General features: G+C 40.4%; 1 protein-coding gene across 5 annotated transcripts in view; it reads left to right on the top strand.

Moving 5' to 3' along the window:
* PARD3B (par-3 family cell polarity regulator beta) overlaps positions 1 to 13,693 on the top strand; it is a 364,942-nt gene that overhangs the window by 136,704 nt on the left and 214,545 nt on the right. For all 5 annotated transcript variants that reach the window (XR_011740105.1, XR_011740106.1, XR_011740107.1 and 2 more), the window contains exon 5: positions 13,445 to 13,536. Coding sequence is in view for 2 of the 5 variants with exons in the window: in XM_065840472.2 (XP_065696544.1) it covers positions 13,445 to 13,536 (92 nt within the window). In the remaining 3 variants the exon portion in view is untranslated. The remainder of the gene's footprint in view (positions 1 to 13,444; positions 13,537 to 13,693) is intronic.

Genomic DNA, 13,693 nt, shown 5'->3' with positions numbered 1-13,693 from the left:
AGGGGAAAGGGACCTGGGGGTCCTGGTGGACCATGAGCCAGCACTGGACCCTTGTGGCCAGAACGGCCAATGGTACCTGGGATGGGTTAGAAGGGGGTGGTCAGTAGGTCAGAGAGGTTTTCCTACCCCTCTACTCTGCCCTGGGGAGACCACACCTGGAATATTGTGTCCAGTTGTGGCCCCTCAGTTCCAGAAGGACAGGGAACTGCTGGAGAGAGTCCAGCGCAGCCACAAAGATGCTGAAGGGAGTGGAGCATCTCCCGTGTGAGGAAAGGCTGAGGGAGCTGGGGCTCTGGAGCTGGAGAAGAGGAGACTGAGGGGGGACTCATTCATGGGGATCAATATGGAAAGGGGGAATGTCAGGAGGATGGAGCCAGGCTCTTCTCGGTGATAACCAATGATAGGACAAGGGGTAATGGGTTCAAACTGGAATGCGAGAGGTTCCACTTAAATATGAGAAGAAACTTCTTCCTGGTGAGGGTGCCAGAGCCTGGCCCAGGCTGCCCAGGGAGGTTGTGGAGTCTCCTTCTCTGCAGACATTCAAACCCGCCTGGACACCTTCCTGTGGAACCTCATCTGGGTGTTCCTGCTCCGGCGGGGGGATTGCACCGGATGAGCTTTCCAGGTCCCTTCCAATCCCTGACATTCTGGGATTATGCACAGATACTTGGAAAAATGGCATTACCTCCATGATCCTCTTTTCTCCTGGGAGATGCTTTATCCGGGGTGTATCACTCACGCCCGCGGGATGTCCTGTGTTTCAGGGTCCTAGACTAGTAGGCTTATTCTCAGAAGAAAGCAGTGAATGTTTCCTTCGGTTGCTTTTGAGCTTGGTAAAGCTCATCTCTGAATGAGACGCCTTTCTTTAGGAAGCCTACCTTGTTCTTTCCTGCACAAAGTTACCCATTGAAGCTATTTCTACCTTTTTTATCTTAGAAGAATCACTAACATCTTTACTTCCGAGTACCTATGAACCACATTATAGTGATCTGGAGCCATTAAATACATTTAGCCGTGCTCAATATAAGAAAGATGCAAGCAAAGTCTAGCAGCTCGCAGTGCTTTGGGGTTTTATAATGCAATTATAAAGTCGGCAGAAAAAGCCTTGCTTTTCTATGTGGTAGCATAAGAAACTCTACAAAATATTTTATGAATTTGCTTTTGTAAATAATAAATTCAGCAAAGCCGGCATAAGTAATCTTGTCGTCTTAGAGTCAGACAATAAAATAAACTACAGATAATAACCCACCTTGTTCCCCCTAACATGCTGCTGATGTTCCATCATTTCTGGTTGTGGAGTATTTCTAATTATAAATCAGACCTGGATAATTCATGTTGGGTTTATTTATAAGTAATAATATTTGAAATATTTGACTGGTAAATAAAACTGCACTGTGCTTTGTATCTGAGCATGTTATACTGAAGTCTTAAAGCCTAAATAATTCACGTACATAAAAACGTTAACTTAGTGTTAAGGTCACTCAGATTTCTTAAAGTCAAGGAAGTTGTAAGTTAGGGAAATACTTGACACGCCTGTCTTTACTCAGATATACTGAACCTTGTCACTCCTTTGTGTCTCTGTCACCTTCTTCGCTTTCTGTCACAAGCACAGTCTTAAGTGACCTCGGCCCTCCCAGGTAGTAGCTTTAAAATAGGGCAGAATTGTTAAAAATAAATCTGAAGAAGGGTGATTTGCAGCTTGGGAAGCATGAAGTGCAGAAGAGATGTATTCTATTCTAGAAGTCAGGGGAGAGGTCTGGATGGTCTTGTCACTTGCACAAAGAATTTTTTTTAATAGGCTACTTGTGCTTTATGTATAAAACAGATCTCTTAGCCACGTCATTTCCAAGAGCATCGTCACTGTGTTGCCTCTGAGTCGGCTCATGAAACAGCTTTTCATTACAGTTTGCTTCACCTTCTTCTATTTTGCGTTATTATCCAAGACAAACTGACTCAGGTAACGGAGCAAACAGCTCAGTCCAAGGCAGTTATGGAGTATGATGCTAATTAGATACTTTCATTTAGTGAACTAATAAAATGACAGTCTTGGACATAGCAGTGCAGCTGAAACTAGAGGTTTGTAAAACAAAGCTTTCAGTTGTCCAGTCTTGCTGAACATGATTATCCTATGAATACAGAGCGTGTAAATTTGGAGTTTCTTGGCCTAAAAAGAAGAAAGAAAACATTGCCTTTTATATCTACTCAAAATGTTTTTAGATATCTTTAGAACTGAACAGAATACTGAGATGAAAGCGGTGTATCTGCAAACATGAGCAGCATCATTGTGTCTCGCTGGGTTAATTATTGTGGAGAGCAGTTTGTAACTTGGAGTGCTCCGGTGTGATTTGCTTTGCTTCAGACCTGGCAGTGAAAGGAGCAGTAGTTAGGTATGGAATTGACACATACTAAATGCAGTTTGCGACTTGATTTGCGTTGCTTTTTGGTGCTATGCTTTTGGCATCTGAGTTCTGAAGAACTGGAAGTAGGGGAGCTGTTCTGTCCCAGTGTGTAGTTTTTCTACGTATCAGAAACCAAGTTGAGCATGTTCTGTGCTGAGGAGATGATGGAGCTCCGTGAAGTCAGGTGAGGAGATAGGTTAACTATTTCCCTCCCCTTTGTGGCAAACACTTACGTACTAAACATGCCTCTAGGATATTTTGTTTCTAGGAAATGATTGATATAAGAGAGAGTGCTTATTTAAAAATGGGAATAAACAAAAAAATGGGGAATTTCTACTGGGAGACCATTTATTACTAGCGCTTCTCTTGGCACACTTTTCTCCTGTTTTTCTCCGAAGCAGAGAAACAGGCGTTGGATTGAAACAGGTGTGTTTGTCCGGGGACACATGCAAGAAATAAGAGAACTGGTAACTCATGCTGTTTTCTGTCTTTTGGAGAATTACTCGTTCGTTTGTGTCACCCTGTTGTGCTCACCTAAGCGGCAGCAATATGTTCTCTGACCTTTGTTCTTGGAATTAAAGACACTGCTATTAGTCAACAACTGTAGTGCAATTAAGTCCACCTGTAGCCGTAAAGAAGCAATTTCTGTCAATAAACATGACTTTGTAGTGTGAAAATGAAGTTAGGCCATGTCATTTCCTTTGCTTACTTTCTTTGAATGGTAAAAGAAATCATGGTTGTGATGAGAGGTGTAACAGCAAAAGATTGTCTCCCTCATAATCTGATCCGTAGGTAAAGCTGTGCTTGGTATAATATCCTGAGCTTAACTCATCTATATGGCTTTATTATTGCTGTTCTGTTTTATTCCCAATGAATATGCTGATACATCCTTGAGATATTTTGCTCACCCCACTTTCTACCATGTGATAGATTCTGTTTTCTTCCACTGCCATTTTTAGTGCCATCAAATTATTTACAAACCAGTGCTGTTATTTCAAGATGTAGTTAATAATTAACAGGAAACCAAATCATTTTATGAAAGGTTATTTTCTGATGACTTTTACAAATCCTAGGAGAGGTTGAAAATACCATTATGATTCATAAGGATTTGTTGGAAATAACAATATACTCTCAGGTGATCCGTCTCTAGTTTAAATTGCCTGCTAGATTTAAGATAAGCCAGTGATAGTCATGTCTTGACTCACAGGAGTCAACTCAGATTTATTAATAATATCCACTCATATATTCAGGGTATCACTGTGCCTGCAGTTTCAGATCCTAAAATAAGATTTTGTATACAGTTGCACAGGATTAAAATGCTACACAGTTGCCTTAATTTCCATTGAGAATTGGGATCAAGATCAAGGGCTTTATGTAGGGCAGTGTGTTTTTTTCCGTTTGGATGCAGGCAACACTCAATTCCTTGAAGAGCTTCAGTCAACATTTTAACCCTTATTCAGTTGTTTGATGCTCTCTAGGTTGAGATATTCTAATGGTCCCTTAGAAACATCTTCAAGACTGATGACCTGGTTTTCCTCTGACAAGTTCTTTCTTAGAATTAGGTTTAAAGTATGCCAGAAGAGAACTTTAGGGCCATCTCTAGTCTGGGATTTACCTGTCAGATAGAGGCTTGGCAAGAGCAATTTGTGTTGTGGTTTTCTTTTTCCTTTTCTTAGGTCATCACAATGGTTCCCTGGCCACAGGGTTGGGAAGCTTTTGTTGAGAATGAGGTTGACAGTTTGGTTTTGTGAATGCCCAAGGAGAGAGTAGAGTTGCTAAGAAAAGCAATTCCTTCTATGTTGTGAGGCTTCTGTAGTGTCTTTGTGACTAGATATGGCTTTGGAAGAGCTTCACCTGCAACTCTCATATATATATATATATATGCAAACATATATGTATGTACACACACATTTATACAAATGTATATATAATAAAAACATTTTAAAATGTTTTGAGAATTTAACATATCTTAAAGTATGAAGAAAATGCTTAAAGATGAGGTGTCGACAGGATGGTGCTCAGACTGTTACCAAAAGCCACTTAGACTGAAGCAAGCTGGTAAGTCTTTAACTAACTCAAGGCCTGAATCTTCTGAAAAGTAAATGAATTTTGAGCCCACAGGGTTAGGGGGGAATACTTAACTCCCAGCAGGAATGCAAGTGCCTTTAATCTGAACAGACAATGTAATCTTTAGTATCTGGTGTTCAAGGGCTGCATTCCAAGCCGAGGGAGCTCCACACTAATCACAGACCGTGGTTCCTTGGCACGTTGTGGAGTTGTCCCAGGAACAGGCTGGATGAGCAGGTCTCTGAGAGCATTCAGGTCCTTGTCATGCCATAGACTGGGTCTTTCATGGGACCCTAAAGTGTGATTTATGTGAAGATTTCTGATGTCATGGAATATGGTAGGCATGTTCTCTACCTTAGCTTTTTAACAAAGCATGTCCTCTGTAACCTTTTACATTCTTGTTTAGTCTTCATCCTTTTAAACAGAATGCAGCAGAAGCTGTGTTTCCGTACCTCTTAACTGCTCCATATTTTCAAGAAATTTATTCTTGTCTCATCTCCTGATATCCACATGTGCTACTGGCTGGTCTGTGTACCAGCATCCCACAGAGAAGGGCTGTTTGGCTATTGCTTTGGTGCCTAAAGGGAATCACATATTGAAACACACATATTGAAACACGACATGGGCTTTTGGTATTCACATTCAGTGTCCAACCTTTGACAAGGGCAGTGAAGGGTGTGCATCTTGGACACCAGGAGAAAAAGCTTCTAAGCTTCTCTGTGTGCTTTTTTGTTTCATAGAGAGTGGGCTCTGTCGTGTTTAAGTAGAAAAGCAAGCTGTTTTTTGTCATATTCTTCTGCTTCTCGTGGCTTGGTGACTTTTTCTTTGACTGTTGACACTGTTGGCCACTATATTGCACAGACACACCTGGGCATACTGAGCAATAGGAAGTGATGTAGCTGTTCTACAAAGCTAAAACATTCATCTGACTTAAGCATCTGTTGTGTGCTTTTTACACATTCCTCAGGTCCCAGCGTTACTTACATAAGCGGAGTCACATTTTGATTGTCGCTTCTCGAGTTCTGCAGTGAGAATGTTCTAAATATTCATGATGCTATGTATATATCGTGCTAGGTGGCTGTGTATTATTAGAAATCCTGGGCTTTAAGCACACTGTCATCCATTGTTCAGTAAACACAATTACATTGCCCTATCTTTCATCTCTCCTCTAATGAATCCATGCTAATTGATTAATCAGTGCTGTTTCTTCACTATGATAATCCAATCCCATATGAGGAATAGTGGTAACATAACTAGTAATTACTAATGTATGTTGCACACTGAGGAAAACCTGGTGTAATGCAGTGTGAGTGGCAAAGCCAGCTCAGGAGGAGCAGAGGAGAGCTGGGCCAGCACTGCTGGGTCGAGGGCGCCTTTGGATGTGAGGGTGATCCCCTGGTGCAGGGAATGGCTCAGGCTGTCACTCATTCATGGTGTGTCACAAAAACAAATGTCTGAGGAGATGTGGGAAATGGAATCAGCTCTGTCTTTTCTCAAAGGCTCAGCTGGTGTTAGTTACTGCAGTGACTGTCATCTTGACCTAAATGTGGCTATGACAGTGACTTCTAAATTGAGATAAAAGAATTCTTCTGCCATGACGGCATCTTACTGATGTTACCGTTTAATTTCCAACGCAATGAGTTGCGATTCCTGATCCAAGACAAAGCTTAAGCTCGGCTCTGGCAGGCTGTGCATGGTGCTCACCAGGCCAATGGACAGCAACCATTTGGTTTTCCTTTCTGTTACCGAATCAACAGAACCATGGATTGATGGTGACAGACCCAGCTCGTTGGAGGCATCACATTATGCACTCTGTTCATGAACACAGCAGCAAAGTATCAGATAGAATCGTTAGCAAAGTCCCTTTTTCACCCTTGAAAATGGGTGTGGTTTTAAAAATTATTTCCATTTGAATGAAAATGACAGCTAAATTCGATAAAGAACCATTTTTTGAATAAAAATGCGAGGCTAAAGTATCATTTGTATGTTCAGCTTTTAGATAATACACATTCTTTAGAAGCCTTGCAGATAATATTGAGGGTGTATTGGTGTGAAACAAAAGCAGAAAGTTTTGACTCGTTAGTGCAACTATATTTGTAAAGCTTTTATTTTGTTCTGTATTATGTGTTAGTGGGTGTGGGGTTTTTAAAGTGTTCAGAGTTAGTAGTTTTGTGTGGTGTGAATAAAATCCAGATTGTTTTTCTAGGGGGAAATGGTGATGTGGTGTCATACGTAAGACTGTCTAGATAAGATTCAGATGTTCACCAAGTAATAGTTTCATGAAGAAATCATCCTGATGTAATATATAGTGGTTTCAGAGCTATTTTTCTTCTTTTCTAAAGGAGTACAACCAGTATCTCTTTGCACAAATAAGAAAAGAATCAAAATACAGGTTTGCACTTTGCGGATCTCTTGTAAAAGGTTCTCTTAATTAAAGATCTTGGGAGGCATAAAAAAGTGAGTCAAGCTCGGGAAGATAATGCTGATGTTCTCTTGGTACGAGAAAAGTTGGTGGGTTTACTTGTAGAAATATGAATTTCTTGCCTGTTTTTGCCGCGTTAATTGCCCAGTGGTGGTTTCCAACCAAGAGAAGGGATTAGTGTGCGTTTGTAGAGCTAATGATAGTGAACTTTTAAAATGATGCTTGTTGCCATGGGAATGCTTACAAATAACTTCCATAGTAACTCAAATGTCCAAAGGTTGTGCGCTTGCTTTGAACACAGATTTTTGTCTCCAAGTGGATACAGAAGAAATCACAGTTTTTAGCTTGGAAACACCTGCTTCTGCGCTTACTTGTGTTGCTGATAGCTCAAATTAATAATCCTGCTCAGATGCTAATCCATTGGTAGTTGAGAGGGGAAGATGTTGCTGTTGTGGTTCCTGAAACTGCCGTGTAGTTGTTAAAAGCCGTACTATATAATGGCTTTTCTTTGTGCTGTGCTCATTAAACATGAAACCACTTGTATAGTATTAAAAATATCTGAAGATGTACAGCTATCTTAATGTTGAAGAGTATCGTTACCAGTCCAGGAGAATATGTTTCAATTGCTGGCATTGAAAGAAGCTGGATGATTCTTTCTTATTTGTTGCTTGCCTGAAAATCAGCTTTAGCAAGTGATTAATTGCATCTGTAGATACTGCACAATTGCATCAATTATCCATTTCAAATGAATTTCATTCGGAATAGTTGAGAAGATGATGTAGTTTAATCAGTAAGTGAAATGGAACTATTGTAAGCTGTTGAAAAATACCATGTTTTGTGGAGGCAGAGTGGTTTAAAACAAGCACACCTCTGGAAGAGCAAGAAATGTGCAGTAACAAACAGTATTATATTTTCCTTCAGTTTAGCAGCGTTTTATTAACTTGCTTTGCATTGGTTTCCATCCTTGATATATTGATGGTGATTATAGTTTGGAGATGTTAGATGGTAAGGAATTTTTGAATGGAGATAATTTAGTTGTGTTTATAAAGAGACTTAAGTGTGACAACTTGCACATCTGATCAGTATCTTCTCTTTTGGACAAGCTCAGTAGTGTTTAAGATCATAGCGAAAAATTGAATTTTCTGTCATTGGTTTTAAAACTACACGCTTGATGCATCATTACACTTATTTAGAAAGAAAAAAGGAAAGTAAATTAATCTGGAATTGTTTTGAGGTGTTGTTACGCGTGCTTTTGCAATGCTAAACCGTTCTTAACTATATTTCTGGCCGTGGCTTTGGGTGTTACAAAGCTGTGTGGGCAGAGAGATGCAAGTTTGGTAGGAAAAGGTTAGCTAAGCAGATGACACGCAGACATTGACACCACGTTTGTTGTGATATCTGATGTTGGAATGAGTGAGAGTTTTGTGTAACTCATTGAAAGGTGCTATTTTACAATGCGTAATGTTTGAGCTATTCAGAGCCTTTGATTTTAATGCTTTTCTGCAGAGCTATTTTAAGAACATGTTTCTGCTGATAACTTGTTACACATTTCACTTGTCAGAGTGTTCCCTGGCCTTGAGGTACCTTTATTACTTACAAGGTGCAGAATTAGGCTAAAATAACTTTTCTTAGAGTTTTAGGACCACAGCTTTGATTAAGCCCATTATGGATTTAAGGCCAAATGGGGGGATCTGCATACTGATTCTAAGTCTAAAAAACTTATTAGGTTATCAGATTTTAACCTGTGCATGGTTATATTATTACTGAAAAGGACCTTTACATGTGTTCCTTGAGCTTCATGGTCTTGAGGATCTTCTGTATGCAACATCAGCTGTTGCATTTGTTGCTGTAACTAAAGGTAAACACCTTTACTTTGTAAGGCAGACTAATTGGTTTGGGAACATTTATGGAAGTGGTGAATTTTAAAGCTAAAAATAGCGCTATGGCTTTTTAAACTCATTCTGGCTGTCAGAAATGCTCATGTGATCCTGGAAGTGTTGCTAAAAATGTTCAGTTTTTAAATACGGTAATTAAAATTGTTGTGAGAGCACTCGATGAGACGTTTCCTGCATTTGTAGACTGAGCATCCCTTGCACCCCCAGGTTTCCTTACATCTGACTGTTTGTTAGCTTGATGGGACCTGAACTTCCACTGAACCCTGTTGGAAGAGGGTTTATTGTTGGCCAAGCGGGGAGGGCGAGCGGTGCAGCCCGTGCTCCTGCTCCCTGACCTCCCGCTCTAGGGTTGGGATGCCTTTCCTGTCTTTTGAAAAGCTCATGCCCTCAGGGGATACAACACTGTAAGCTGGAACTTCACACATACCTTTTCACTTTTAACTTTGTCATTAAAAGAACGGTTCAGATAAAGATACTTTCCCTTGGGTAAACCAAGCTGTTTCAGTCCTAATTTGAGTAGATACCATGTGTATTATTATTAGCTTTTATTTATCTCCTTCAAGTGTAGTGTTAGTGTTTGATGGCTGTTTAATACTCCAAATATACCCTGCGTTCAGGATTTTCTCCAGTTGTTTATGTAGACTTCTTATTCTCTAAACTTATCTAGTTCTGAGATTCCTCATGATGGTTATCGTTTAACAAGATTGTTTTTTTTCAAGTAGAAGAAGATGCTTTTTGCTGCATAGCTTTTCTAAGAGTGATATATCTGGTGTTTCATACTACCTGTAAATTTACTTCTCGTCTTAAGAACAGGACTCTGAGCCTACCAGGGAGAATTAAGGTGATTTAGGGCCCTTTTATGGTCAGTGGTGGCCTGTGAATACTTTTAAAGCTGTCTTACTGGGCTAGGTGGTATTGTCTACCCTTGGATGTGCTCAATTTTGCTGCAGAAAAAAGGTTTGTGTTTTAGCTCAAATGCAATGCAAAACTAACCAGAGTTTAGTTAGAAAACAGGTCTGGTGCAGTGTTTTGAAGATCTGCAAATCCAGGTTTTCTGGGTCGCAGGAAACAGAGCAAGGGGACTGGCGGGTTTGCTGTGGTGGCTGCTCAGGGCAGTGCCATTGGATATGAAAACAGCTGTTCTGATGGGTTTCAGTCTATTCTGTATCCCCCTCTCTCTTTTTCTATCCAGAAACCAGTACTTTCACATCTCTGTCCAGAAGTGTCAATGTGCCTTTATATCCCCCAGACTTCTTTTGTGTTGTTATGAAATCAACATTTTCAAAAATTAAAGAAAAAATAGAGAATTTCTCATACTCCCTGTTCTCAATAAGAGCCAGGGCTGATTCCAGTGTATTTGTTATTGGGGCTAATATATATCCATACTGACTGTTGAATGGAGAAGACTGTGCATGTCAACAGTGTAGAAAACGTTACTGGTATGTACTCTGTCTTTCTACTGGTACACGTACACATTTACCTCGTTTGAGAGCTGTCACATAGTGAATATCTGACTCTTTCAGTCATTTGGGTTGCAGTTGTTGGCAGAGGGCTCTTATTTAATAGGATCCCCCTTTTCTGCTTCAGTCCTAATTTGAAGAACATGCTTGTTGCAGCACTAAGAAAAACTGACTAATTCAAACTATCCCTATGTAAATAAGTTAGAAAACTTCCACTGTTCTTAAATGCATATGATTTCTTGGCTTTTGTTTCTACCATACCTTTTTGCAGTTTAGTCCTATTTCCTAAATGAAAACTGCAGTTCTCTCACTGTGAATCTGTTACACACTCAGCTGTATCTGAGGCAGATTTGGAGAGTCAGCATCATTAATTCTGCTACTATCGAAAAAACAACAATCAGTCTTTAAAATACTAACAAGAGATGGAGAATTTTTGTGTGTATCGGATCATTGTCTTCTAATGGTGTCTTGTGCATTGTTGCTTTGCTGTCATTCTGCTAGTTGGGCAGCAGATGATCTGTTTAAATTTACTGATCTTCTAATTAAATGCTGAAGTATGAAATGAATTTGTAGTGATTGTAGTGTAGTGTAGTGATTGTTACATGACAGGAGCTCTAATATCATTCTCAGAGAGCTCAGTTATCGTTTTAATGTTATGATTCATGTTTCCCTGATCATTTAAGACTTTAAATGTATCTGGCTTTGCGTTTACTGACTTGAGCATGTGATAATCTGTGATATGTGTGAGCACTATATGGCTTCAGAACAAACCAGGGGGTGCTGTGCAGGATGGGGCTGTGACACCGAAATTCCTGCTGTGGAATAAAAAGGTAAGCTAGCTGTGACTGCAGTTATGGACTCCAAACTCAAGCTTCATCTTTGTAATTCTTCACAGAAGTTTCATCTTGTGGAATGATGAAAATGTGGGGCTGTCAGGCACCTCACAAGGCTGAACCGTTATTTTCTGGCATGGGAATGAACATGCTTTGAAACATTTGTGCTGTGTTTTAAAATCTGTTCTTGAAGACCTCTGCTGAAGGTCTGATACCCCTATATGTGTAATAACCCTGTTAACCAGCTTCAAGACACTTTTTGCTGGTCTGGTCTTTAGTGGAAAACAAAGCTGTTGGTTCCCATCTTTTTATAAGAATGTCTTACTTATTTTGGAATGTAGCTGTGCCTTTACCAACCTTGTGTTGTGTCACTGAACAAACCTAGTTCCCTGTATGATGTGAGACTTGTTGATCAAAAAATCGTTCTTTGTAGTTCAACACCTGTGAATCAGTCAACAGAAACATGAGATTTGTGTTGATAACATTAGTATTTGTCACTACTGTGAAATCTGTTTCGCAAGAAAGTGGAGATAGAGGACAAGTATGCACGTAACCTCACTACAGCAAGGATAACAGTAACCAAAAGCCCAGAAATAAAGAAATAACATAGCTTATGCAGACTTGTGTACACTGCAAGGGAGGCTTTAAAGAGCAAACGGTTCTGAGGCGTGAGTAGCAAGTTGTGCACTGAGCAGAAAGAAAAGAGGGTCTAGTTAATTCACAACCCAACATCTGCTCATGGCTTGGCTATTTTCAACCTTCCAAGAAGAGCCTTTGCGGCACCAGTGTTTTCAGTGGTGAGATTTGTTGGGTGCATTATTATTATTAACAGGTTTATCTGGTTCTGGCATCTGTGGCTATCAAGGTGCTGCCTTCTTTCGCGATGAAGTCAGCACATGGAGGCTGTGTGTCGGTTTTCTGCTGCTAACGCGCTGCTTGAGATCGAGTTCCTGATTTATGAGGTTACTATGGAATACGCTTCATCTAACAAGAACTGCTCCTTGGCTTGTGGTTCCACTGTGAAAAGTGATGGCAAGAGATGGCACACACTCAATACACATTTTTTAAAGTAGTTTTTCCATTGGTGACAGAAGTTTGCTCTCGGTGAGGTATCATGGGCTTGCAGTGGAATCCAAGTCTATTGGCTTGTGCTCTAATTAGCACACAGAGAGAATCTCTACCTAAAGCAGTGTCCCAACCAAAAGGGGATCCAGCTTGATATATATGATCAAGGTTTGTTTGAAAGGCTGGCCATGATTATTTTTTAAAATGCAAAGCAACTCACTCTTGTACCAGCTCTCTTGATACTTATAAACTGAAAATAAGTTCTACAAATCTTTGAGGGACTGAAAACCCCAAACTTTTAAAGCCATCTTTCTGAGTACAGCCATCTTTTGAGAGCAGTTGAAACTTTTAATATATAGTATAGGGCTTTTATTGAAAATTAAATTACCTATCTAGTTGGCTTTGTTCTTTGGAATGAATTTATAACATTGCTACGTTTTGCCTTGAGACAACTTGATATGGCAAGTGTACACACTGGAAAACTGTACCAGTGCAACAAGAAAAGAATAATTATTGACTTCAGGCTTTATCTAGTTAAGATCAAACTCTGAATTGAATTCTCTTAGTGTGTTGACAGCTGAAGATTTATGTCTTCCAGCTATATTCCTGTTGCAGAGTTGGCAGAAGTGACCTCTCCAAATAAAGTCTTTGTTACAGATTTTGCTCTGTTTACATTATTGCCATAAGGGTCGCAATGAAGTACAGTACATTAAAGCTAATATATCACCTGCTGACAGTGGTCTTATCTCATTGGTACCTCTTTCCCTCTCCCAGTATGGAAAAAATGCGAACATTAAGAGTCTGAGGATCACAAAAAGAAAGTTAAGTAATAGTTTTCAAGAGCTTTAGCGTTAATGTCAGGTCCCTGTGTGCGCTGCACTATTGTGTCTGGCCAAATGCTTACACAATTTCATTTTTTGTGAAGCTACTGTGAAAATATGGCTTTACCAGATAAATGCTACTAAGGGATATAAAGAGCAGGAAGAAAGAGCAGCTGGGTTTCTCCTGGGTCTGTGGAATCCATTGTGAGAAAGGAGGCGGCTCAGGGTGGGAAAGCGTGACGTTCAGCTTGGATGGGTTGACAAGGAAGCAGCACCACCACCAGTTTCTCCAGTGGAGTAACAGTGGGACTGGTGTGAGGACTGGGACTTTAGATACCAAAAGCTGCATAAAGTGGGGCTTTCGGTCCTCCCTGTCACTGACATGGTGTTACTTACAATGTGTTTTCTCTTCCAAATATTCACTCAAAACTACAAATAAATACGCATGTCGTTTCAAAATGTGCTTTGAAATCTCTCAACAGGCCGCGTCCCAGGTGTCCGTTCAGGCTGGGGAGATGAAACTCACTGGCCCCCCAGAACTGCGGTTGGCTGCGAGGGCCCGGCTCCCCATCAGGTAGGAACATCTGTTCGGTGTTGCCTCGAGTCTGGTTTATCCACAGGCGAGATGAGGCTGATACTCCTTCCTGCTGCACCTGGGAATCTCTATTGCACTCATCACTGTCAGCATCTCTGCCTCCTTGTCCATTCCCATCCTAAAAATGAGCTTGATT

The sequence above is a fragment of the Patagioenas fasciata genome, chromosome 7 (genome assembly GCF_037038585.1).
Source record: "Patagioenas fasciata isolate bPatFas1 chromosome 7, bPatFas1.hap1, whole genome shotgun sequence".
Taxonomy (NCBI): domain Eukaryota; kingdom Metazoa; phylum Chordata; class Aves; order Columbiformes; family Columbidae; genus Patagioenas; species Patagioenas fasciata.
This window is presented reverse-complemented; position numbering and strand designations above follow the sequence as displayed.